At 42.9% G+C, this 22,685-nt stretch overlaps 1 protein-coding gene across 6 annotated transcripts in view; it reads right to left on the bottom strand.

Annotated features, from left to right (window-relative positions):
• EML6 (EMAP like 6) overlaps positions 1-22,685 on the bottom strand; it is a 321,021-nt gene that overhangs the window by 153,636 nt on the left and 144,700 nt on the right. For all 6 annotated transcript variants that reach the window (XM_082249282.1, XM_082249283.1, XM_082249284.1 and 3 more), the window contains exon 11: positions 11,367-11,534. In XM_082249282.1, the coding sequence (XP_082105408.1) occupies positions 11,367-11,534 (168 nt within the window). The remainder of the gene's footprint in view (positions 1-11,366; positions 11,535-22,685) is intronic.

Genomic DNA, 22,685 nt, shown 5'->3' with positions numbered 1-22,685 from the left:
GACGAAAAATGGATGTAAACTGACAAAACGGTCCGTTTTCTATCCGTTTTTGCATTGGTAGTGGATGTAAAAAAAAAAGAAAGAAAGAAAACAGATGAAAAACTGATGAATTCTTCATCCACTTTGACGTGACTGAACTGATGAAATGAACGGTCCGTATGTGTGAAAGGGGCCTAAGGGTTTACAAACCCTTTAAGCTGGCCATACATGGATCTAATTTTGAGTGTTTCCTGCTGAATCAGCCAAATTCAATCTATGGGTGAGCATACCGGTGCCACCTGACCCAACAAAATTGATATAGATTGAAGGCGCCAGACAAAAAAAAAACTGTCGGCTGAACAGCAGCTGCATCCAATCAGTTGCTGTCAGTGTTTGTGCTTTCTAACAGAATAGACAGAATATAATAACTGCATCATCCATCTACGCTAGCCTAGCGAAAGAAATCAATGCGTGTGTGGACAGAGCGGGTAATCAGTGCGGCAGGTGGGAGGAATAACTGGAATGGATCATTTGTGGCTCGCCCTGCAGCAGCTGAAAGCAGAGTGAGCTACAAAAGATTGGTTAAAGTTATTTCCCCCACCCGCCATACTGATCATTATCATATTTCCCTCGCTGACTGCCCCCCACGCTACTCATCACTCACTGTGTTCATTCATAACTAAAGCATAGTAAACTGTGTTTACTACGCTTCAGTTTATGAATGAAAAGGAGCCTCTGTCTCCTGTTCATTCATGCAGAAAGGAACTGGAGAAAGTGTTTCCTCAGTCCCTTTTTTTGCCTCAAAAGTGAGACTTCAGGGGTCTGCTTATACCCAAGCTATCTCACCAAAAGAGAGTTGTGAAAAAAAATGTAAAAAATTATTAATTTAAAATGTAATAAAAAGTTAAAAAAGAAAAGAAAAATGTAAAAAAAAAAGTTATAAAATTGTAAAAAAAAAAAAAAAATCAGACTAACATTTCTAATCAGTCACGCCTGATATGTAGCATAATTTAGCCACACCCACTGTTTGCTCCATCTCCCTGATAGGAGCCCCAGTTCATTACTTTGCCCAGAGGCCCATGATGCTTTTAAGGTGTCACCGGTGTTGTACCTGCCTTATGGTCACACCTTATAAGAATTCTAAGTCACATTTCGAAACAAGAATACAAGAATGCAATGCAGCACAGAAGTAAAAGAATTACACTAACGACCTCCTGGATATATGCCAACTGTAAATGTTTCCAGGTTGCTGAGCTAGACAATATGCAGATACTGGCAGCTATATGCTTACTAAAGGAAGATAACTCGATCTGTCAAATGTATGTTGTTCAAGTTATAAAAATAGAAGCACTAGCTGAGATATACTTCATCTTAGACAGAATGGGCACATACTACTAACAGGCACATGCAGGAACTGGCACCAGTGACATCGGGAGGGGGGGCTGACCAGGGCTATAGCCCCAAGTGGGCCCCCAAAAAGCCCTGGGTCTTGTATTGCTTATTTAAAATGATTAGCCCCAAGTCCCAAGGCCTGGGGTTGTCCGGGAACCAAGGGCTACATACCGTAGCAGTGTAACATCTACCCAGCACATCCAGTGATTGGTGGTCAAGCTGGGGAAAGCCGCAGTGATAGTGATTGGAGCTGTCAAAATGAAGCACTGATGTCGGGCGTGGGCGGGCCGATATGCGGGGCTCCCCCCCTTTGTCCAGTGCACAGACAAACAGCCGCTGGCCGGGGAGGAAGGTGGCAGGGGTGGGACAAATTGTAACTACTGTATGTGCACACAACCCGGCATCCCTGCCCCTGACATCAGGGCTACAATTTGACAGCTCCAATCACTCTCATTGTGGCTGTCCCCCACTTGCCCACCAGTCCCTTGCTGTGCTGGATAGATGTTACACTACTGCATGTCCTGCTACAGGCTGCACTCATTTATGTTCCATCTGATGCCGCCATTGTTCCCTTGGCTCCTGTATGCTGCTAATTAAGATTTTAAGATAAGTGTGCTATATTTAACTAATTGGTGTCTTTGGTGCAGTTTAACTCATTTCTAAACCTTGCACTCTGTACAATGCATTCCTCAACCTTACACTCTGTACAAAATGCACAAATCCTTCCACATTTAGGGTAATGCACTCTTCCACAGTTTGTGCAAAACCATTTGTAATGGAAGCTTTTTATTCTTTTTTTAATGATTGTACTGGGGTTTGTGTCCTTGAGACCCCAGCTTGTGGCACAGCAATCAAAGATTTTTTTATAAGTACAAGGAAGCGTGTTCTCTAAGCATTTGGCCACTTTCTCTCTCAAGTGTCCCACATTCTGAAGTTCAAAAGTTGGGAGGTATGGGGCTACCGTATATTATGCAGTTTGCACACCAACGCTGAATAGAGAGCAGGAGCTGCCGGAGGTAACTTTCCAAGTTACCCAGCAGGTGATTGGATGCTAGGATCAGCTAGCAACTAATCACCTGCTGGGTAACTTGGAAATTTAACTCCGGCAACTCCCGCGGTCTATTCAGTGCTGGTGTTTCTCTCCCCAGTTCTGCCTCTGTCCTGCTTCCTGCTCCACTTTCCTGTGTCTCCCCCTCTGCATGCCTGGTAGGAAGGGGCAGAGCTTTGGGGGGGGGGGGGCTGTGTAATGCAAAAGAAGTCCAGAGGGGTGAGGGGCTGTGTAATGCAAAAGAGATCCAGAGGGGTGTGTGGGGGGCTGTGTGATTCAAAAGGAGTCCAGAGGTGTGTGTGTGTGTGGGGGGGGGGGGGGCTGTGTAATTCAAAAGCGTTCCAGAGGTGTGGGGGGGGGGCTGTGTAATGCAAAAGAGGTCCAGAGATGTGGGGGAGATGGTTGTGTAATGTAAAGGGGTCCAGGGGTTTGGGAGGGGGGCTGTGTAATGTAAAGGGTTCCAGATGTGTGAGGGCTGTAAATTGGTCCAGAGGTGTGGGGGGGGGGGCTGTGTAATGTGAAAGGGGTCCAGAGGTGTGGGGGGGGGCTGTGTAATGTGAAAGGGGTCCAGAGGTGTTGCCCCATCAAAATTCTCTAATTGGGGATACACCAACCTTTAATCCCGCATCGGGCAAAGTTCCCTGATGCTGATCTTCACACCCCCTTCTGATGTCAGAAGGGGGCGTCGTGGGATTGGATTTACCTTCGGGCTCAAGCCCCTGGTCTTTTTCCTACCTAGCAACTCCCCTGACTGCCACTCTTCATAGTGATCAGCAGCAACGCTTGTTCCTTCTCCGTCGTACAGATACACCAAGGTGGGGCTGTTTCCTGCACCTGCCAGGCCATGATTAGGAAAAGAAGTAGGTGGGGCTTTGTAGCTTCTTGGCATAAGTGGATTTCACCAGTGTTGGGATGCATTTCATGATTTGATCTCATTCTCTGTTGGCAATCCTGAACAAGTGTTGAAGACTCTGGACATAAAGGGGTGTATTTATTAAAAAAAAAAAAAAAAAAGCATAGCTATTCATCCAGTGAAACTGCCAGGACATTCGTTCTGTGAGAATGGGGCAAAAAAAATGAATGCTACTCAAAACTAAAACAGTGATTGGGGAAAATGCCACAATGTCACCACTTGATGGAGCTAGGAGTTATAGGAAATACGTTTTTACAATAACTTAGTGGCCAAAATTCTAATTTTTTTTTTTTTTTCGACCTGTAGAGGAAATAGACTGAGAACATACAATTTTGCCCCATTCACACATAAAGAATAAACATGCAGTTTTGCTAGACAAATAGCTATAGAACTTTTTTTTTTCTTTTATAAATACACCTTAAAGTGTCCTGACAAATAAAATGTATTTCTGTGTATCATGAAGGTAAAAGTTCAGGTCGTAAGAACACTTCCACACAGAAGGATGAAAGCAATACTTATGCAAACAATCCACGACCATGAGTACAACCTTAATTCGAATAAAGTTGGGACGCTTAGTAAAATCCACATAAAAACAAAATGCAATTATTTGCAAATCTCATAATTTGTATTTTTTTCACAACAGAAAACATCAATGTTTAAACTGAGAAAATGTACCATTTTAGGAAAAAGATTAGGTCATTTTGAAATTGATAGCAGCAACACTTTTCAAAAACGTTGGGACAAGGCCATGAGTACCACAGTGTAGCATGCCTTCTTCTTTTAACAACACTGTAAATGTCTTGGAAATGAGGAGTTGCTGGAGTTTTGGGAAAGGAATGTTTTGCCCATTCTTGCCTGATATTTGATTCCAACTGCTCAACGGTCCTGCGTCTTCTTTGTCATATTTTTTGTTTCAAGATGCGTCAAATACTTTCAATTGGTGAAAGGTCTGGACTGCAGGAAAACTAGTTAAGCACCCATACTGTTCTACTAGAAAGCCATGCTCTTGCCAAAGGTTTAGGTTTAGCATTGTCCTGCTGAAATATGCAAGGCCTTACCTGACAAAGATGTCATCTGGACATCTGGATGGGAGCATATGCTGCTCTAAAACCTGGATATATACTTCAGCATTGATGGTGCCTTTCCAGATGTACAAACTGCCCATTCCATACATATTAACGTAACCCTATATGATCAGAGATGCAGGCTTTTGACCTGAATGCTAAAAACAAGCTAGAAGGTCCGTCTCCTCTTTAGTCCGGAAGACTTGGCACCCATGGATACCAAAATGAATGTCAAATTTCAATTCTTCAGACCACAGAACAGTTTTCCACTTTGCAACAGACCATTTTGAATGAGCTTTGGCCCAGAGAAGACAGTGGTGTTTCTGGATCATGTTAAGATAAGCCCTCGTCTTTGCATGATAGAGCTTTATCTTGAATCTTAGGATGGCATGGCAAATTGTGTTCACAGACAGTGATTTATGGACGTGATCCTGAGCCCATGCATTGATGTCCGTTATAGAACACGCATGTTTAATGCATTGCCGTCTGGAGGCCCGACAATCACGGGCATCCTATTATTATGTTTTGGCCTTCTCTCTTGCGCACAGATTTCTCGAGATTCTCTGAATCTTGATATTTTGTACTGTAGATGATAATATATTTAAAGTCTTTGCAATTTTACATTTAGGAACATTTTTTTGAAATTGTTCAGCAATTTTTAGACACGGCTTTTTACAGACTGGTGAACCTCTGCCCATCTTTACTTCTGAGACACTCTGACTCTTTAAGATGCTCTTTATATACCCAATTATGTTACTGATCTGTTGCCAAATAATTAGTTGCAAAATGTTCTTGCAGCTCTTCCTTGTTAGTACCACTTACACTGCCAGCTTTTTGTTACCCTGTCCCAACTTTTTCTGAGATGTGTTGCTGCCATCAGTTTCAAAATAACCTCATTTTTTTTCTTTAAAATGGTCAATTTTCTCAGTTTAAACAGTTTATGTTTTTTCTATTTTCCATTATGAATAAAATGTGGGTTTATGAGATTTGCAAATCAATTAATTCCATTTTTATGTAGGTTTTGCACAGCGTCCCAACTTTTTGGGAATTTGGGTTGTACATAGTTGTAGCCTGCTGACTGACAGGAAGCATAAATCCAACATCATTTAAAGTCTTTTCAAGTATTATTATACAGGCAAAACAGAACAACATAGGTAATATTTACAAATTTTTATTGCCCCAATTTTATGCAATACTAGATTTGTCAGATAAGAATCAAATAATAAAACTATACTTTATTAATATTTTTAGAAGCAAACAACATAAAAATGTAACTGTAATGCTTATAAGAGGAATCACATATAAACATTATTACTTATTCATTTAATTGGATGCAACTCAATGAAGAACAGCAGCTGACCCTCGAAGGACAACAGCAAGGCCCTTTTAGTCATATTCTAAATATATCATTTATGAGTTGCCGTCCATATGTCATGCCTTTCATTAACTCTGTTTCATTTACTGGCTCCTTCGCTATCTTTAGACCTTGTCAACACAGTAAATATATTAATTTAATTTATTTATTGTAACCCAACACTCTGCATTTCATTTTGATTATAGGTGTTGTGAAAACACTGTAATACAAGAATTCAAGGTGGAATTATTATTAATGGGGCTTAAAGGGAAACTTTAACGGTTAAGGGTCAAGTTTATTTTGTTTGTTTTTTTTCAAAGTTTATAGATTTTTAAAAATATGTTTTATACATGTTTTTGCTCTCTGTTCCTTTCATATATCTGCACAATCTTTGTTTTTTAATACAAGAGAAAAAATATCAAGAGCCTTCTGGAATTTAGGCCTCATTCCTATGGGCAAACTTAAGCGCACACCCATGCAGAGGGCGTGTTTGGCTACACAGATGATCTGTGTGTAGGCATTCCTATTGATGTCAATTGGGACACAGTGGCTGCACAGACACAGATGCTGCTCCCAAAATAGACATGCATGTGGGTGTGGGTGCATGCGAGGGTGCCTGTCCCTAAACATAGACAGTGTGAGATTGGGGACATGCCCCCTCATCTACACGGATGTCAGATTGGCAGTAGTGGCTCTGTCCGTGCAGTTGCTGTGTCCCAATTGACATGAAAGGCAGATGCACGGAACATCTGTGCATCCCATGCGGCCAAGCACGGCCCTTCGCACGGGTGTATGCTCATGTGAATGAGGTCTAAATCTTTTTCGAAAGCACAGTAGTAGCAGTCTGCTTCCTGGCTGACTTTGTCTGACTGAAACCTCAGACTTCAAATTTCAACATGAACTTCTAAATTCTGTAAAAAGGTTTTCATGTGGTAGGGACTGAGAAAAATTAGTCTGGAACTTAGCATGCTGACTGAAGAAAGACTACATAGTGTTCATGTGTTATGGCCTGACACTACCAACTGGGGCAGAGTTAAGAAGAGATCATTATCTGTACAGTTTCCTTACACCCATGTCTTCAAAAACCCAGCAATCAAAAAATGTGTGCCAGTGTGAACTTTGTACCAAGGGTGTCTGAACTGGGATCTGAACCCATGACCTCCGTTGTATCCGGCAGTTGATCTTCTTGCTGAACCACCTGAGAACTTCCTATTTAAGCCATGTCTCTGCACTTTCTGTTGGCCAAATTATTGTGCTCTTCTCCAGCCAATGTCTTCCTCTTGTCTCTCCTGCTGGCGTCCGTCTCTTCACTACCACTTGTTACTGACCTTTGGTTTGTTTCTTGACTATGCTTCCGCTTGATCCCAATCCCAACCGAGGTGCTTAGACCCCGCACCTCGGGTGAGCTCAAGTCATCTGCCAGGTAGACCTACTTATGTACTTATCCAGTTGGTTGGTGGGAGTTTCACTACTGCTATAGCTACTGGTCTCTGAGCTTGACCCCTAACCATGATAAAGGAGTAGTTGGCAATAAAAAATTAAAACCAAACTACAAATGAGCATACTGGTTGCACAAATATCAATTTAAATAAATGAATATAAATAAAATGATAAGTACTGAGAATTTTCATCAGGAATGGCATAGTATGTAATTTCTTTTAGATCGGTCCATCCATGTGAAAAGGGCCTAAATGACTATTTGTTTTTTCAGGTTTATCAAATTTGATTTTGGTGTGATAAGTGTACAGCGAGGAAAAAAGTATTTGATCCCCTGCTGATTTTGTATGTTTGCCCACTGACAAAGCAATGATCAGTCTATAATTTTAATGGAAGGTTTATTTTAACAGTGAGAGACAGAATAACAACAAAAATATTCAGAAAAACGCATTTAAAAAAATATAATCGATTTGCATTTTAATGAGTGAAATAAGTATTTGATCCCCTATCAATCAGCAAAATTTCTGGCTCTCTATATAGGTAACAAGCTGAGATTAGGAACGCTCTCTTAAATCTCAGCCTAATACCTGTATAAAAGACACCTGTCCACAGAAGCAATCAATTAATCAGATTCCAAGCTCTCCACCATGGCCAAGACCAAAGAGTTGTCCAAGGATGTCAGGGACAAGATTGTAGACCACACAAGGCTGGAATGGGCTACAAGACCTTGGTAAGAGGGTCACAACAGTTGGTGTGATCATTCGCAAATGGAAGAAACACAAATAACTGTCAATCTCCCTCGGTCTGGAGCTCCATGCAAGGTCTTGTGGAGTTTCAATGATCACGAGAACGGTGAGGAATCAACCCAGAACTAAACGGGCAAATCTTGTTAATGATCTCAAGGCAGTTGTGACCATAGTCACCAAGAAAACAATTTGTAACACACTACACTGTGAAGGACTGAAATCCTGCAGAACCTGCAAGGTCCCCCTGCTCAAGAAAGCACATGTACAGGCCCCTCTGAAGTTTGCTAATGAACATCTGAATGATTCAGAGAAGAACTGGGTGAAAGTGTTGTGGGCAGATGAGACCAAAATCAAGCTCTTTGGCATCAACTCAATTTGCCATGTTTAGAGGAGGATTGCGGCCTACAACCCCAAGAACACCATCCCCACCGTCAAATACGGAAATGGAAACATTATGCTTTGGGGGAGTTTTTCTGCTAAGGGGACAGGACAACTTCACCGTATCAAAGGGACGATGAATGGGGCCATGTACCATCAAATCTTGGGTGAGAACCTCCTTTCCTCAGCCAGGGCACTGAAAATGGGTCGTGGATGGTTATTCAACAATGACAATGACTCAAAACACACAGCCAAGGCAACAAAAGAGTGGAAATAAAGAAGAAGCACATTAAGGTCCTGGAGTGGCCTAGCCAGTCTCCAGACCTTAATCCTATAGAAATATGTGGAGGGAACTGAAGGTTCGAGTTACCAAGCGTCAGCCTTGAAACTTTAATTACTTGGAGAGGATCTGCAAAGAGGAGTGGGACAAAATCCCTCCTGAGATGTGTGCAAACCTGGTGGCCAACTACAAGAAACGTCTAACCTCTGTGATTGCCAACAAGGGTTTTGCCACCAAGTACTAAGTCATGTTTTGCGAAGGGTACAAATACTAACTTCACTCATTAAAATGCAAATCATTTTTTAAAACGTTTTTGAAATGCGTTTTTCTGGATATTTTTGTTGTTATTCTCTCGTTAAATAAACCTACCATTAAATCTATAGACTGATCATTTCTTTGTCAACGTACAAAATCAGCAGGGGATCAAATACTTTTTTCCCCTCACTCTATATATAAAAAGTTATATGTGCTGAAATTTTGTGTCCTGAAATTTCTAGGGCCATAGCTACTGTTTCAAAAACAAAAATACATAAAAGGACCTGTTCCTTGGGATGACCATATAGGAAAAAGAAAAAAAAAAAGACCCCCCTCTGGGTAATCTGTGTACATTGCAAGGATTTTTATCAAACTTTGTTGCAGATTCCTACTCCTTTTTTTACTATATACCAAAACTGAAGTTATCTGCTCTTTTTTGAATCCTTATTAGTAACACGGTTTTGATAGCATCAACACTGTATCTCAGTAGAACAAGATCCAGATTTTTTTCCATATCCGGCACTTGGAGATTGGCACTTTCAATCTCACCACCCCAGATAAAAGCTTTTAGAGAAAGAATCTGTCATTTTTGATTGCATGTCTTCCACCCACACAATGTATCACTGTTACAGCAATATCCCGAATACCAAAACACACACATACACATACAAGAAGAAGAAAAGAGATAAAAGTGGAGGTGCTGCTCACAGCAACAATCCATGATTTCAGCTGTCATTACTTTGTAGGTATGAAAAGGACAGACAGCACCCAGATACTTCTGTGGGCCACATCTCTAAAGCTCATTCCCACCAATAGAAAACAGCTCCAAAATCAGGAAAAATGTGAAATATGTTTTATATATATTTTATATATATATATATAACCTTTTTTCAACATGGACACTTCAATAATTTAAAGCGGTATTAAACCCGAAACCAAAAATTTAATATATTGCAGCTTACTAATCATTAGATGTGGTAGCTGCATTCATTTTCTTTTCTTTTTTTCGAAAATATTTTTTTTATTGAGTTTTTCAAAGAAAATAAACAACATACATAAACATATGAAAACCATAATTGCAATGCAATTGATGTACAGTGAAGTACAAAGAGAAATGCATATAGTCAACGTTAGTATCAAAGTTATTGTAAGGACCCACAATGTAAGATAAACTTTCACATCCTGATCAACAGCACATTTAAACCGTGTGGACCTGTGTGTCCAGGGAAGGAGGAGAGGGGACATACATCTGTCATTTGCAACCTCCAGAGTGGTCAACGCCACTGGGAGAGGACGCCCCACAAGGGAACATACTGCGTCCTCCCTTCAAACGCCACTCCCTCTCCATCTCCCCGGGACCCCAGCAAGCACAACAATATTGTCAAACATTTATTGGAAGTCATTGGGGACCATGATTCCCTACATATGTAGTCCAAATGGACCACCTGGAGTGAAATTGTCGTGTTGTGAAAGCCTGCAAGGCCAGAGTCTTCTCATACACACACGACTCCCCCACTATTTGGACGACCTTCATTTTCTTTTCTAATGCCTCGTACACACGCAACGATTGTTGGCCGTGAAGTTTCGGCCAACGTCCGATCGGCCGATTGTTGGCTTGTTAGTATGATGCTTCCGACAACCGACTCTTCGGCCAAACAAAATCTGGTGTGCAGGCTATAAAATTTTTGTTGGCCGTCAACAGAACGGCCGATTTTCCGTCAGTCAGTACAGATTTCAGCAGACAAAAATCTGATGAGCAAAACTGGGCATGCTCAGAGAAGAAAAAACACACGGAAAGTAAACCATCACATGACATCACTTCTGAAGTTGGTTTTTGTTGGCCGAGAAAATTTGTGTGCAGTCTAGAGCACATTTCAACCAACACAACAACACTGGACAAAAGTCGGCCGATCGGTCGGCCGATAATCGTTGCGTGTGTACGAGGCTTTAGGCTTTTTCCCTTTGTTTTCCCCTTGTGATCTAGCCAGTAACATACCACTTGTATTGGAGTGCCCCCACTCTGGATAAAGGAACGCAGGGGGCACCTTTGGACAGCAACATTGTCACTCTGGGGGAGAGGGGAGTATGAGATGAACTAGCAGGAGTACACACACTAACAAATTGAAGCCAAACTCCATCTGACCCTTTATAAGACTTACAGCAACAGTTTTTTTCCTTTTTTTTTCCCTTTTGGCATAAAGATTTTACATAATTAAATAAAAGCTGATCATTGTAAACACCCCTGCAAGTGTTAAATGGTTTGTCTCATCCCTGTAACTAATACATTCTGCTGGATAGCTTGGGTTTTTTTGAAAAACAACTGATTTACTGTCTGGATCACCAGATGAAAATAGAAGAAAGAAAGCATAAAAAAGAAAACGAATACTGCCATCACATTTAAGAACTGGTAAGCTGCAATATAATAAATGTTTGCTTTTGGGTTTAATATTGCTTTATATGTAAACAGTCCTCCAGTGTCTCTTTGCTCCTTAAGAACAAACAGCCCAATATCGACCTTACCTTGCGGTGCGGTTTCAATTATGCCATTGGCTATCCCTTCAGGAATAAATCTCCATTGGAAAACAGAATGGTCAGCTCCGCCCGTGCTGAGAACCCATTGGAAGTCATGTGACCAGCGAACATTGGTGACGTGGGCAGAATGTCCGACATATTTGCGGAATTTAGCTCCTGAAAGAATAGGTAGATGATAATGAAAAATTAAAGTTGCTTTTCTAAAATTAGGGTGGGTTAAACAGTAAGAAACTCAAAAAGTGGATGCTTCCAGACAAGGATAATGACAAGCAATTTTGTGTAATCTTGGGTACATTTGTAATTCGGTCGTTTGAAAGTCCATGTGGACAAAATAGAAGTACTGAATGTGTGAGCAGCCTAATCAGCAACTTCAATCAATAAGTACAAGCAATTGCTGAATTGCTTTTGCTGTTTAGGAAGTTTTGTAAATACTCAAGTACAAATTTACTGGACCTTTCACTGTGCAAAGGCCGCAGCCTCTGGTCACATACATATAATTCAAGGCCCGCTTTGTCACTTAAGCCTTCCACTTCTACAATTTAGGAGGTCAGCCACCCCCCCAATCTCTGTCTTCGATCATCTCACTATACAATGAAAACATCACTGAGGCACCATCACTCGACATTGGGGTATCTGGTGGGTGAGGCTTAGTTTCAGATAGGAGGGGGTAGCTTCCACGTTGGAGAGGCTGAGGCCCTTTGTTTCAGAAGGTACAAAAGGGGGTTTTGGGACTTTAAATGAAACACTTGATACAACCAGATCATGCGTCACCATCCCTATATATGGATAAAAAAGGAAGAGGTTGGGACTTTGAATGAGGCAAGTGGCATACAGCTGATAAAACAATGTTGTACAATGGCCTATTTATTATTGATACATGGATGACAAAGTACGACATAGCACATCAAAGAAGTGAAACATGTTCATTATTAATATGAGCTGATATACATGTCATGGCATCAGATATATTAAAATACATAATTACAAACAAATGCAAAATGTATTATTGGATCATGATGTAAATGCATGATGATGTGGCTGCATCCAGTAAAAGCTCAACACGTTTCGTGCGCAAAACGTACTTCCTCAGGAGCAGATGCAGGACATAAATCGGCAAAACAATATACATTATCTCACAAAAGTGAGTACACCCCTCATATTTTTGTAAATATTTTATTATATCTTTTTATGCGACAACACTGAAGAAATTACACTTTGGTACAATGTAAAGTAGTGAGTGTACAGCTTGTAAAATATTGTAAATTTTCTGTCCCCTCAAAATAACTCAACACACAGCCAATAATGTCTAAACCGCTGGCAACAAAAGTGAATACACCCCTAAGTGAAAAAGTCCAAATTGGGACCAAAGTGTCAATCTTTTGTGTGGTCACCATTATTTTCCAGCACTGCCTTAACCCTCTTGGGCATGGAGTTCACCAGAGCTTCACATATTGTCACTGGAGTTCTCTTCCATGCCTCCATGATGACATCACGGAGCTGGTGGATGTTAGAGACCTTGCGCTCCTCCATTTTCCATTTGAGGATGCCCCACAGATGCTTAATAGGGTTTAGGTCTGGAGACATGTTTGGCAAGTTCATCATCTTTACCCTCAGCTTCTTTAGCAAGGCAGTGGTTGTCTTGGAGGTGTGTTGGGGTCATTACCATGTTGGAATACTGCCCTGCGGCCCAGTCTCCGAAGGGAGGGAATCATGCTCTGCTTCAGTATGTCCCAGTACATGTTGACATTCATGGTTCCCTCAATGAACTGTACCTCCCCAGTGCTTGCAGCACTCATGCAGCCCCAGACCATGACACTCCCACCACCATGCTTGACTGTAGGCAAGACACACTTGTCTTTGTACTCCTCACCTGGTTGCCGCCACACACGTTGGACACCATCTGAACCAAATAAGTTTATCTTGGTCTCATCAGACCACAGGGCATGGTTCCAGGAATCCATGTCCTTAGTCTGCTTGTCTTCAGCAAACTGTTGGCGGGCTTTCTTGTACAACATCTTTAGAAGAGGCTTCCTTCTGGGACGACAGCCATGCAGACCAGTTAGATGCAGTGTGCGGGGTATGGTCTGAGCACTGACAGGCTGACCTCCCACCCCTTCAACCTCTGCAGCAATGCTGGCAGGACTCATACGTTTACTTCCCAAAGACAACCTCAGAATATGATGTTGAGCACGTGCACTCAGCTTCTTTGGTCGACCATGGTGAGGCCTGTTCCGAGTGGAACCTGTCCTGTTAAACCACTGTATGGTCTTGGCCACCAAGCTGCAGCTCAGTTTCAGGGCCTTGGCAATCTTCTTATAGCCTAAGCCATCTTTATGTAGAGAAACAATTTTTTTTCAGCTCTTTAGAGAGTTCTTTGCCATGAGGTGCCATGTTGAACTTCCAGTGACCAGTATGAGAGAGTGAGTCACATTCCCTACTGAGTCACATGACACCAGGGAGGGAAAATGACTAATTGGGCCCAATTCTGACATTTTTACTTAGGGGTGTACTCACTTTTGTTGCCAGCGGTTTAGACATTAATGGCTGTTTGTTGAGTCATTTTGAAGGGATAGCAAATTTACACTGTTATACAAGCTGTGCACTCACTACTTCACATTGTAGCAAACAGTCATTTCTTCAGTGTTGTCACATGAAAAGATATAATAAAATATTTACAAAAATATGAGGGGTGTACTCACTATTGTGAGATACTGTATGTATGAATGTCTTAAAGATCTCATAATTTGCCCAGAAATAGGAAGGGGAGGGGGGGACATATATCCACCCCTGATGACTTACAAGTCAGCTCATGGTTCAAGATGGTGCTGAAAGTAGAGGATAGCTGAGGAGGAGCTGTGGAAGCATAGCTAGTGGAAAGCTAGTGGAAAGCTAAGGCACACTACACATCCCAGATGGGGATAGGTCCCAAAAAGTTGTAAATAATGCATAAAGCAGCTTCGAACATTGTCTGTAAAGGAAAGAAGTAGTTTGCAGAATTTAATGTTGCTGCTTGCATACAAGTATGACACCTGGGAAGCCTAATCAGACCAAAAAAGAGGAACGACGAAAATTGTGATACCTGGAATTTATCTTTAAAGGTAGTAGTTGGCTCCGCATGACACCTGCTCTAAAAAGTCCCCATTCACACCTATGCAATGTGTCACCCCCTGGCAGTCTTGTGACAACGCATAACAAGAGGAATTATTGTTAATGGGGCCCATGCGATACACTTCTGTGGGATTTGAAAAAAAGCGCAGGCACTTACAAACTTCAATGGGAGCATATGAAAAACTCATTAACATGCATGAAAACGCATGACAAAAGCATGAAGAAGGGATACAAAAAACACACCAAATAATGCATGAAATCGCAGAGACACAACCGTAAACCTAGAATTTGTTTTAAAGCTTACAAAAGTTGACAGGTTCACTTCATGATATGTTGTAGCAAGGAGCACTAGTCTATTACTTACAGACCCAAAACACCACGGCTCTTATTTTATTCATAGCTCATCCTTTCAAAAAAATCAATCCGCTCTATCCTGGAAAAAGGCACGTTTTTCTTTTTCGTTCAAATTATAAATATTTAAAACACATGTTCTAAGAGAGGATATAGAAAACTTTTACCCATGTGATTAGGATTATCACGTCTGAAGATTTGCTGGAAAATCTTACTTATGCCTATAGAGCGTGAGAGCTCAGTGTAGGTATACACCAAGTTCACTGAATAATAAATAAAATAGTACGCTCTGCGTGAACACCATCTATTATACATAAGTAATTTACTGGAGGATGCAATGTACAGCCCAATCTAGCAAAATCAGTTTAATGAACATCGCTCAGGCTGTCCCTTGACCTAAAATAATTGGATTTTTCCTACATTTTACCTGTAAAATCCATTTCTTGGAGTACATCACGGGACACAGAGCAGCCTTAATAATTTTTATCTGGGTTATACGCCACCTATAGGTGAATAGACACTGGCAACTAAAAAGACAGGAAGTCCTCCTCTTTATAACCCCTCCCATACAGGAAGTACCTCACTTTTGTAGCATTCAATAAACTTCCCAGATAAGAGGGGAGGGACCTCTGTGTCCCATGATGTACCTCAAGAAACTGATTTTACAGGTAAGATGTAAGAAAAATCCAATTTTCTTTATTGTACATCACGGGACACAGAACAGCCATAATAATTACTATCTGGGACATCCAAAAGCAATGCACTTGAGGGGAGGGGGGACACTGATTATTACTACCACCATCGGACTGAAAGGATTTACATAGCTGCCTGCAGCACACTGCGGCCAAACACAGAATCCTCTGTGACTAAAATCCACCTGATAAAATCTAGTGAATGTATGTACTGAAGACCAAGCAGTGGCCCTGCAAATCTGAGCCATAGAAGCTTGATGGTGAACCACCCATGAAGCACATACTCTTCTGGTAGAGTGTGCCTTTACCCGAAAGGGTGGGGCCTTCCCTTTTAAACCATTCGCCTGGATAATGACCTGGTGAATCCATTCGGAGATCGTTGACCTAGATGCTGCCTGCCCTTTTCTGGGCCCTTCTGGTAGCACAAACAAAGACTCAATCTTCCGAATCTGAGCTGACATTTTCAAATAGACTCTGAATGCATGTACTACATCAAGAGAATGTAACAACTTTTCCTCTGATGTTTGAGGATTTAGAAAGAAGGAAGGCAGTGTGGTGTCCTTATTCAAACGAAAACCGGACACCACCTTGGGCAAAATCCCCTGGGTGTGGACACAGAATCACCCTATCTTGGTGTAAGATCAAAAATGGCTCTTTACAAGAAAGATCCGTTGATTCTGACACCCTTCTAGCTGATGTTACTGCAACCGAAAATACTAACTTTCTTGTCAGAAGAACCAGAGGAATATCCCGAATGGGCTAAAAGGGTTGTTTCTGTAGGATCGCCAGAACTAAATTGAAATCCCAAGGACACAAGGGTGGCCTAACTGGCGGAAGTATATGAAGCACCCCTTGTATAAAGGCTCGAACCAAAGAATGCCAAACAATCAGTCTTTGAAAGAAGACCGATAAGGCTGAAATTTGACTCTTAATTGTGCCTAAGGCCAGCTTCATTTCTAACCCAACTTGCAAAAAAGCTAGAATTCTCCCGATGATATATTTACGGGGATGCCACTTACTGGCTTCACACCAGGAAATATAAGACTTCTAGACCTGTAATAAATGTTCCTAGAGACTGGTTTCCTAGCGTTTATCATGGTAGAGTCTGCAGGACCAGATATACCCTGCTCCCTCAAAATCTTGGCTTCAATAGCCAAACCATCAAATTTAGAGACTGTAAAGCAGGGTGGAATATCGGACCCTGAGAAAGCAGGTCCGGACTTAGTGGGAGGACCCATGGCCAACCTTACAATTTGCGCTTACCAAGTCCTCCTGGGCCAAGCTGGAGCCATCAGGATTACTGGCCTCCCTTCTTCCTGAATCCTATGCAGAAGTCGTGGCAACAGTTGGACCTGGGGAAAGGCATAAATCAGGGAGAACAGATCCCAGGGAGTCATCCACTCCAACTGCAAGCTGATCCCTGGTCCTGGACACAAATCTGTCCAACTTGTTGTTGAACCTGGATGCCAACAGATCTATGCCTGGAACCCCCCAGCGTTGACAAATCAATGCAAAGATCTCAGGATGTAGAGACCATTCCCCTGGAAACATATCTGCTGGTGACTCAGAAAGTCCACCTGCCAGTTCTCTATTCCCAGAATAAATACTCCCGACAGGCATGGTAAAAATCTCTCCGACCAGGATAGGATGTGACCCACCTCCTTCTGGGCTAACTGACTCTTGGTACCCCCCTGATGGTTGATGTAGGCCACAGCCATGGCATTGTTGGAATGAACCCTGATGAGGCAACCCCCCATAGTCTGGTAGTCCAGAACCTTAGACTAAAACAAACTGCTTGAATTTCCAGGATATTGATGGGCAAGCTCTTTTCTAACCAGGACCATTTCCCTAGGACAGTGGCTTCCTCCAGAACTGCTCCCCAGCCGGAGAGACTTTGTGGTCACCAAAATTGTAATCACCACCTTCCAGACCACTGGTAGAAGAGAATTCTGGATATCTCTCAGTTACTCTGTTGTGGAATAACGAGATATCCAGAACTTCAGAGGTTTGAGGGTTCTGAATTTTGGAAGGCAAGGGGAGTACTTTATGTTCAGGAGTTATTCCACTGCGATGAATTTAAATCTTTTTTATAACTGAGTGGGGAATATGGGATCCCGAGTCAGAGATTCTTTCAATATTTGCAACTTAGACATGTCGTACAGAAAGAGGCTCGAACACAAGTCTTGATATTTAATAGCTCTCAAATAATTTTGCTTTTGTCCAGAAGGGGAGGTAAAAAAGGACTTATATCACAATTATATACATATGTTACTACAGAACAAACTCCAAGAAACAGTGGATATACCAGCAAAAGCAAAGTGGGTAGAGGATATTGGGCCTATATCAGAGACGAATGGGTGGAGGCTCTTTAAATATTGCCCTTGGTTTCACTATCTCCTACACACAGTCAAACCAATTATTTATATTGCATAGATCTTATCACACCCCGGAAAAGTTATTCAAGTGGCGATGGCGGGACACTTCATTGGCATGGAGTTATCTCCAATATTATTTTGGTGTGTGGGGTGGCCGTTAGTGGGACCTGGATTATGTTTTCTATCTATATTGGATAGAAATAGGATTGCGGAAAATACTTTGATCCCGATAGTTCGGTCTCTTTTTCTTGCCAGTAAACCTATTGCACAAAAATGGCTGGCACCAACAACCCTCAACAGTTGAGGGGTGGATAACACAATTTAAGAAGAATATACTTAAAGAGCAACTGACCTTTCTGCATAGAGGTTGTCCAAAAAGTTTGTTAAAATATGGAAAAAATAGGTGGATAAATTGGAAATCTCTACGAATTGAGGAGGGGGAGGAGTGGGGACAGAGAGGGTTTGTGGGGTTGTGTTTTTTTTTTCTCTTCTTCTTTATGATATTATTTGGGGATGGAGGAGGGGGGTTAACCTCCTTATTATGTACATGAGATTGTGTTTATGTGTTGTTCTATAAAATTAAATGTGTTTGTATGAATTTAAAAAATGTTAATAAAAATAACGTGATAAAACAAAAAAGAAGAAGAGAATTCCCTATCTCCAAATTCCTGGTTACCAACTACCAACAGAGACTCTGACGCACCCTTGGTGACAGAGACATACGACAATCTAGGGCCTGGATTTTTTGCTCCAGGCTGACAGAACGTTGTTTTGTAATGGTCTGGCATGGAATTGGGCATAGGGAACTGCTTCGAAAGAAGAAACCATCTTCCCTAGCAACTTCATGCAAAGATGTACAGAAGTATACTTTTTCCCTCTTACGATCCGAACAAGATCCGTTACAGCTTCGGCATTTATTGGTGGCAAAAACCCTTCTATATATATTCTAGACTCTGAACTGGCTGCACCCCTGATTTTGCCAAACGACCCAGTGGTTTTCAGAAAGTTCAGGGTTAAGTTAGCCAAGTGTGCAACAAGGGCCCTTTCACACGGGCTGTCCTATCAGGTCCGCCTGCCAGTTTTTCAGGTAGACCTGATCGGACAACCCGTGTGAAAGGGCCCTTACTGCACACTTGGGTAACTTAACCCTGAACTTTCTGAAAACCACTGGAGGTTTCACAAGTTTTCAAAAAAAAAAAGTAAAGAAAAAAAAAAAAGCCCATTAAAAGGAAAACTCAATTTTTATTAACCACTTGACCTCCGGAAGATTTTAACTGACAACTGCGTAGTCATGCAACACCGTACCCAAATCAAATATATGTCCTTTTTTCCCACGAATAGAGCTTTCTTTTTTTGGTATTTGATCACCTCTGCGATTTTTTATTTTTTGCGATATAAACAAAAAAGACTGACAACTTTGGGAAAAAAAAAAAAAACAAAAAAAAACATGTTTTACATTATGTTATAAAACATATCCAATAAAAAAAAATTTTAAAAAACCTTTTCCTGACAGACTCCTTGGCAGCCTACATGTGGGTTAACCCCGCCTCCTCAACTAGGCTATAGGACCCTACTCCAATAAATTACAGCTCCTGGACAGCAAATGTGTTCCATTTTTTTTCTCCTCTTGGGATCCTGTTTGACATCCTACCTGAGGAAGATTAGCGTCCTGCTGGTGTTCAGCCCTTGCAAGCGGGTTCACTCCAGGCTTTCATCTCGGTGTCTGTGCTACCCGGGACCCAGCCATGGGCGGGTGAGTGGCAATGGCATCCCTTCGGCTCTGCGTGGTGTGTTTCCGCAGTATAGATGCTGCAGTCTGCAAAGCCCTGGCAGGGTCTGAAGATTTCTGGCCTCATTCCATGGCAGTGTTCTTTGTTGTCGCATTGCCTACAGGACATTGCCTACATTTTCTCACTGGCTCTAGTGGTATTTCGGCCTCTCTTGGCGGCTGGAGTGCATCTGCATTCCAAGCAGCCATTTCTTCCTGGTTCAGCCAACAGGGCTGCTATGGCCCATGCGCAGGGCCGCTAGCAAGACGAGGCTTGGATCTGCACATGCGCATTGCCACGTCCGCAGGCTTGGCTCAGTTCGCTCATGCATGGTTGCTCGGCTCAGGCGATCGCGGCTGCTACAGCGCCTGCACGGCCTGTGACGCCACGCTGGTGGGGATTTTAAAGCAGTTGTCAGCCCCAGCCCCCTTGGGGAGTCCTGTAGGCACTGTGACAGCTTCCCCAAGCATTGTGCCTCTTTCCTCAAGTACATCTGAAGGGGAGGCATGGGTAAGGGGGCCTTCCTCCAGTTTTCAGGTGACATTGCTGTTCAGCGATGGACATGGCGTCACCACCCTCTTGTGGCCAGCCCTCTCGAAATAGGTGGGTGCTGGTCTCCTTTTCCACCTTGGCTGGTCTGGAGTGCCCCTTGGTCTGTATTCTGTTAATCTTTTTTCTCGCTTTTCTGTTCTCCCCCAAAGTTCTTCTAGGTCTGATCACAGGTCTGCTCTACGCATCAGGAAAGAGACCCTGCCAGGCCGCATTGTCACTCGTCATCGAGATCTAGATGCCACAAGTCTCCAACTGGAAGCAGGCATCCGAGGAGATGCTCTAATTCCTCCTCCAGACACCACACTCACCACCACGATAGCCGCCTGGCTCAGAGAGCTTGTTGGAAATGCGGGACCCATGTCCCGGAGGACAAAGCCCTCTGTGAGCCATGCTTTGCTTGCGCAGCCGGAGAGAGAGAGGCTGACAACTATAAGATGGAGTCTCTGGCAAGACGAATGGTACATCAGTCCCTAAAAGCATGGGGCACTACCATAACAGGGAGCCAATATACTACCGACTCTACCGTTGGAGATGCACATAAGGTTCCAGGCCCCTCTTAGCCGAGCTACACATCTTGGAGATCCTCGAAGAGTGACACTGAAGGGGATGAAGCCTCGGGGGAGCTTCGACTTTGCGTTAGTTTCACCTCTGATCAAAGCTATCAAGAAGGCTCTGAAGTGGTAAGAACCAGTGACACCCCAAGTGAAGTAAAGAAAATTCTTTAAGCACCTGGGGAAGGAACGCCCCAACTTCCCGTTCCTCAAGAAAATGAAAGACATCATCATTGATGAATGGAGCAAAGGGGACAAGACCTCCCTTTCCTCTAAGCTGGCAAAGATTTATCCTTTCAAAGAGGAGGATGCGAGGCATCTGGAGTCTGCCTCTTTATTAGACGCTGCAGTAACGAGGCTGGCAAAGCACGTCACCCTTCCCCTGGACAACAGTCTCCTTCAAGGACTGTCTCGACAGGAAAATAGACTTAGATCTCAAGAGGGTCTATGTTATGGTAGGTGCAGCCTGCAAACCTGCCCTGGCCCTGGCATTCTCCCCTCCAAGAACTAAAGTTGGTGTCAGTTTTCTTGGGCGAAGCCTCTATCGACGTCCTGGCCCAGGCTATGCTTTCTTCTGTGATGGTTAAGCAAGCTCTGTAGCTTCACTCTTGGCTTGCCGATCAGGCTTATAAACAAGCCTGGTGTAGGATTCCCTTTGAGGGGTCCTCTCTGTATGGAAATAAACTGGACAGCGCCATAGCGCGGGCCACTGGCGGGAAGTTGGACTTCCTATCCCAAGATAAACGTCTGTTCGGCCGGAAGAGACCTCAACCAAGAAGGCAAAATTCAGACCAGGCAAGAGAGGCTCGCTTCTACAGGCTAGGACAGGACTTCAGGAGGAACTGGAGAAGAGGCCAGTCATCCTCTCTGAGGTCTACTAAGAACTTGACTCCCAGTGGGCGGGAGGCCACTAAATCTTTTTGAGATTGGGCCCACTCAGACATGTCAGGTGGGGACGTGCCTGCTCCACTTTCGGCATTTGCGGGCGGCCTCAATCTCATATTTTTGGACTATCAAGATGGTCTCCTCAGGTCACACATGGTCCTTCGCCAAAGACCCTCTTCTCAGATTCGTTCCTACCCTCTTGCCAGAAGGAAAAAGGCTGATTCTGCTCTCCTATGTAGACACTCTGGTAGCTCAGGGTGCAGTGGTACCAGTTCCGCAACAGGAGGAGTTTCATGTAATGTACTTGCTCCTCTTCCTAGTTCTAAAGAAGAACGGTTCTTGGAGACCTGTTATAGATCTCACATACTTAAACAAGTTTATCAAGAATGGGAGATTCAAGATGTAAACCTTAATTACCATTCAAAAGGCTGTGCTATCAGATGACTGGTTGGTCTCAATAGACCTAAAGGATGCCTATTTCCATGTGCCCATTGCAGAAGAATTTCACAGATATCCCTGGTTCTTAATCGGACATCGGCATCTTCAGTTCACCTGCCTCCCTTTCTATCTCGATCTCTCAACATCCCCAAGGGTCTTCTCAAAGGTCCTTTTGGCAGTGGTAGCTCTCATCAGGACAAAGGGTATATGCTTACATCACTATCTCGACTACCTCATTCTTTCTCTGTCTCAGGACAGGGATCAGCTGCTAGTCCAGAGGGGCCAGGTTGTCTCAACACTCTTGGAGTTTGGATGGTTACTAAATCTGGAAAGGAGCCATCTAGAGCCTGCACAGCATCTGATCTACTTGAGGGCTCAGTTCGACACGGTCAGGGGTATGATCTCCTTACCCTTGGGGAAAATCCCGGTAATCCGGGAAAGAATCCTTCCAGCCCCTTCCTCCTCACACCTAAATGCCTCTCAGTGCCTCAGAATTGTCAGCACAATGGTCTCCATGGCCCCCATGGTCAAATGAGCCCTCTGGAGGATGCTTCCTTTTCAAAGAGGTTTTCTCCAACAATGGGAT

This window comes from Pelophylax lessonae, assembly GCF_965119305.1.
Source record: "Pelophylax lessonae genome assembly, chromosome: 3".
In the NCBI taxonomy this organism is placed as follows: Eukaryota; Metazoa; Chordata; class Amphibia; order Anura; family Ranidae; genus Pelophylax; species Pelophylax lessonae.
Note: the sequence above shows the minus strand (reverse complement) of the source record. Positions and strands in the feature narration are given on the sequence as shown.